This window comes from Adelges cooleyi, unplaced genomic scaffold (genome assembly GCF_023614345.1).
Source record: "Adelges cooleyi isolate 19-005CV unplaced genomic scaffold, UGA_ACOO_1.1 ACOO_flye_CR_arks_rails_tigmint_CR_PRNA_21, whole genome shotgun sequence".
NCBI lineage: Eukaryota > Metazoa > Arthropoda > Insecta > Hemiptera > Adelgidae > Adelges > Adelges cooleyi.
This window is the reverse complement of record NW_026095871.1, coordinates 510,421-514,958: the sequence shown is the minus strand read 5'-3', so window position 1 is coordinate 514,958 and position 4,538 is coordinate 510,421. Positions and strand designations below refer to the sequence as shown.

General features: G+C 39.8%; 1 protein-coding gene across 1 annotated transcript; it reads right to left on the bottom strand.

Annotated features, from left to right (window-relative positions):
* Positions 1-688: 688 nt before the first annotated feature.
* Positions 689-1,915, bottom strand: LOC126834794 (tetra-peptide repeat homeobox protein 1-like). Its single transcript, XM_050566968.1, has one exon. The coding sequence runs from the start codon at positions 1,834-1,836 to the stop codon at positions 970-972; it is 867 nt and encodes a 288-aa protein (XP_050422925.1). The 5' UTR covers positions 1,837-1,915; the 3' UTR covers positions 689-969.
* Positions 1,916-4,538: the final 2,623 nt, after the last annotated feature.

Sequence of the window (4,538 nt, the reverse complement as noted above, 5' to 3'; positions counted from 1 at the left end):
CCTCGGGGCAGGTGCACTGTTCTTATAATGGTCACGACGAACTTATACATTATTATGAATGCAGTAGACCTAAAGCCGAAAAGCGGCGGTTCGGTATTTTGAGATTTGAGACTCACCCGACTAGTACGGTCCGGCGAGTTCGGTCATCGCAATAGACGTTGCACGACTATTATTTACAAAATAGATATGTGCGGCGACCCGTTAACATATAATAGGCGTATAGTAATAACTATATTACTGTCATTGTTGTTGTTACGATTATTACACTGCCATTTGAACTCGGCTCGTCGTGCTTATGCAACGCCCCGAGCGATTTCGACACCTATGCGTGTGTAGTGCACTTACCTATACTACAACACAATAGTTTTAAGCATGCCTATTGGATATAGGGGATAATATATTTTCGGTCCATCCTAAACGGTCCATACCTCAATAAAATTAATATTTATTCTAATATAGCGGTCTCTTTTTTACCGATGACACGTCGAGTTCACGCTGAAAATCAATAGTGTATAGTATAATAGATTATTATTATTTTTTTCTGACAGTTGATAAATATGCGATGCTTACAATTATCACAAACAAGCTAGACGCCGTACAACGTATTATTTGCTTTTGTTTTTACCTTTGTGACCGTGTATTCGAGTAAGGAAAATACGTGGGAGAGTACAAAAGTAAAAAAATAATATTTTATATTTACATAAAAAACAAATTTATTGACGTTTCGTTGGAAAACGATAATATTATATTTGGCAACAGTCGGAGCGAAAAGAAAAGGCTTTGCGCTCCGGTATTCAAATTAAAATTAGTTTTGATTTTATAAAATATGTAATAATTCAAATGGTCTATATATACACAAAATAATGAAAAATAAGGAGTACTTAACACGCTAAAGGTGATGGTAACCTCTTAGTTTTTTTTAAAAATTTTTTAGAATATCTGGTAACAGGCGAGTCTTGGCTGTGCCGCTCAGTAACTGCTGCCGTGTTCGTACTCGTCGTGGCTGTCGTAATGATGGTAGTCGTGGTGTTTGACCGGCACCGGCACCGGAACCTCGACTTTGACTGGAACCTTGACCGGGTACGGCACGTGCTTTTCAACTGGGTACGGCACCGGCTTCTCCACGGGGTACGGGATGTGCTTCTCTACGGTGACCGGGTACGGGCGGTCGACCGGGACTTTGACCGGGTAGGGCACGGGCCTCTCCACCGGGTACGGGACGTGCTTCTCGACGGGTACGTGGACCGGGTACGGGCGGTCGACGGGCACCTTGACCGGGTACGGCACGTGTTTCTCCACAGGGTACGGCACGTGCTTCTCTACGTAGACCGGGTACGGCTTGGGCACGTGCACGGGGTACGGCCTGTCGACGGGCACCTTGACCGGGTACGGGACTTCCTTGTAGACCGGGTACGGATGAGGGACGGCCACCTTGACCGGGTACGGCACCGGCTTCTCTACGTGCACCGGGTACGGCTTGGGCACGTGCACGGGGTACGGCCTGTCCACGGGAACGTGCACCTTGACGGGGTACGGCACGTGCTTTTCCACGTGCACCGGGTACGGGTGCGCGACTTCTTTGACGATGGTTTTGGAGATGACGTGACCGTGACCGTGGTAGTCGTCGCCGGACTCGTAACCGTAACCGGACCCGTAGCCGTAGCCCGTGTCGAACAGACTCCTCTTGCCCTGCGTCTTGTCGTCCGTCTTCTTGTCGTCGGCGGCGGCGGCGGCGGCAACCGTCTTGTCTTCGGCCGGCTTCGCGGCCTCTTCGGCGGCGCCCAGAGCGTAGGCGCACAGGCCGAACACGCACGCCGCGTACAGTAGTCCCCTCATGCTGCTGGTCGCTGCGGTGTTGTCGTTACTCGGTTGTCGTTACTCGAATTGGATTTGGCTCAGGTAGACTGACTGCGGGGCACGCAAGTCCGCTCGTTATGTACTGACCGCCGCTCCGGTGGGGAACGCGCTTTTTCTCCCTCCGACACCGGGCGGGCTACTACTTTCTCGCCGGTCCAGTGTCACGGAACCACCTTACGGGCCGACGAGATTCAGTGGCGCACGCCGCGAACTGCTTATCCCGACGAGCTTGTTGGGTGCGCGATTTACATGTAATATTATACATAATATACACTGTATACACGAACCGGCGGCCAGCGAAACGCACGCGAGCGCCGTCAGTTGTAGTAGTTTACACATTGGCAAAACTTATTGTAAAAGGCATAACATTTTACTTAACCTTATGTGTCGATCGTTCGAGGTTGGAAAACATAATAACATTTTTATTAACACAGTGAAACCACATCTCGACAACGTGTTGGTAAAGCGTTGAACAGTGTTCGCCATCAAAAGGGATGTTCGCTGTGTTGCCTATGACTAAGAAGTGTAACCGTTTTCTGTCAGATATTCTGTTGTAAAGCCTTTTGTCGAGTGTGTGTTTGCTTTTTAAGAAAATAGCGGATATAAAGAGTAATGTGCAAACTATCGGTAAAATAAAATCAAGCTAACTATTGTTCAACAAGCTTATTTTCCATTAAAAATATGCCAACACTTGACTTGGAAATTTTTGACTGTCGACTATACAAATTAAAAACATCTTTTATATTATGTTTTAGGAAAATTTAACTAAAAAATATCAAAATTTTGAGAAAGATTTTTTAAAAATTTTAAAATGTTATCACTTGCAACCAATTGTTATTGTACCTACCTACTTTTTACACAAACTGTCATAAAGTATGATTTATCGTGCAATATATACTCATACAATTATTTATGTTCACCCGGTCGAATTACAGTAATTAAAACTAGAAAATGCAGTCTATAATTTTTTACTGTACTTAAATTTTTTTATTGTACCACTTTATTCGCCCGTTCATTCGTTCGACTAACATAATATTATAATAAAAATATAGTAAATATTGTCGTATTCGATCAATTTTTACTAAAAAAAAAAAAAGTTTTTTTTTAAATTGTGTAGCTGATTATGATACAGTTGCTACAAACGGAACGAGTTTAACCGTGTTAATTTGTTTAGACCAAGCTTTAACCCGTAACGAATATATTATACATACATGCAATGCTCGAGTAAAACTATAATTTAGTAGATAATATTTTCTTCTCTTGTCCACTATAATAAACCGAACATTTGTAATACTAAGTCGTACCCGCTAGTTATAACTTATAAGTATATTGCGTTATTACGCAATGCTGGACAATTATTTTTTTTTTACTTATAATGGCCAAACAAATCCACAGTATTATAATATTCGGCCGGTGAAATTTCATTCATGATTCCAAATAAAACAACTGTATCACGTTTACTTTTATTATAACCCGTTCGTCCGTTTTTACTCGAGTTTTTTGGAGCAAAGTCGGTCAGTAACCTTCAGACTGGTTTCTTATGTTTCCGTGACTACCACGTGAACTCGGTTAAATAATAATCATTTTTATGCGCACAACACGATATGCATTTATAAAACGAGATCTCAATGACATAATAGTATAGTAAACTTGATGGTAAAGTCTGAGGGTGTGATGTTACAATATTGTATTAGTTACATATTATTATTATGCTAAACGGACAGGCTAAACTGAAAAATCCGCGTCTAGCTTTGCACTAGTTAAGCGCTTTTGAGTTTTTGAGAAATTGTGTAATTTTGAGACAAGAGTATGAGAAAGACAAAACCACTATACTCGCATATTATGGCGATGGGTAATATTTAACATACCTACATTCGAAGCGTACCCGTGAACGCTCATTGCGCTTTCTTAAGTATAATTTTGCCCGTGTCATTGATTAGGAAACGCGGTAGAAAATAGTATATTATATAATAATATCATATTATATTATATCTTGTACTTGTAATTTATAAGTTAGAAGCCATTTATAATCAGCGCTCGTAACGCGTTGAATTATTACTATTTTTTTTTTTTTTTTTATAAATTCTTTTAATATAATTTAATATTCGTATAACGTTCAATGAGTCAATAATTAATCTTCTTCCCCGTTTTTGTAGAGCCGGCTTGAGAATTCTGGTTTTTTTTTTCGGTTAAATATTCCTTTTTTTTTCTTTTCTTGTTACGGTTATGAAATCGTGAACTCTTCAAGTCGTATCAGCCACCCGGAGTGTATTAATCAAATTTTTTTAAGGAAGCTCTGTTCTTTTTTCCTATGCACGTCGGTATGTTACCGCAAAACGAATCGCTTGACACTTGCATATATTTATGATAGTAGAAATTATGTAAACGTTAACTCTAAAAATATGTGCATATACTGTTCAGCCGAAATAATCATAAATAGTGATATATATATATATATATATACATAGTTATAGTTATAGGTTAGGTTAGGTTTGATATCTACATCAAATAGATTTATCATTTTTGGATTACTGTGTACACAGAATTAATTGTTTTTTTTTATGTACTTATTATAGTCGTTAAAATATATTGTCTTGGAATAATATGTTTGGCAAAAGTAATAATTTAAAAAAAAAATACGGGTAAACTTAAGTGAAAAACCGATTAGCGTGCAAAACTAT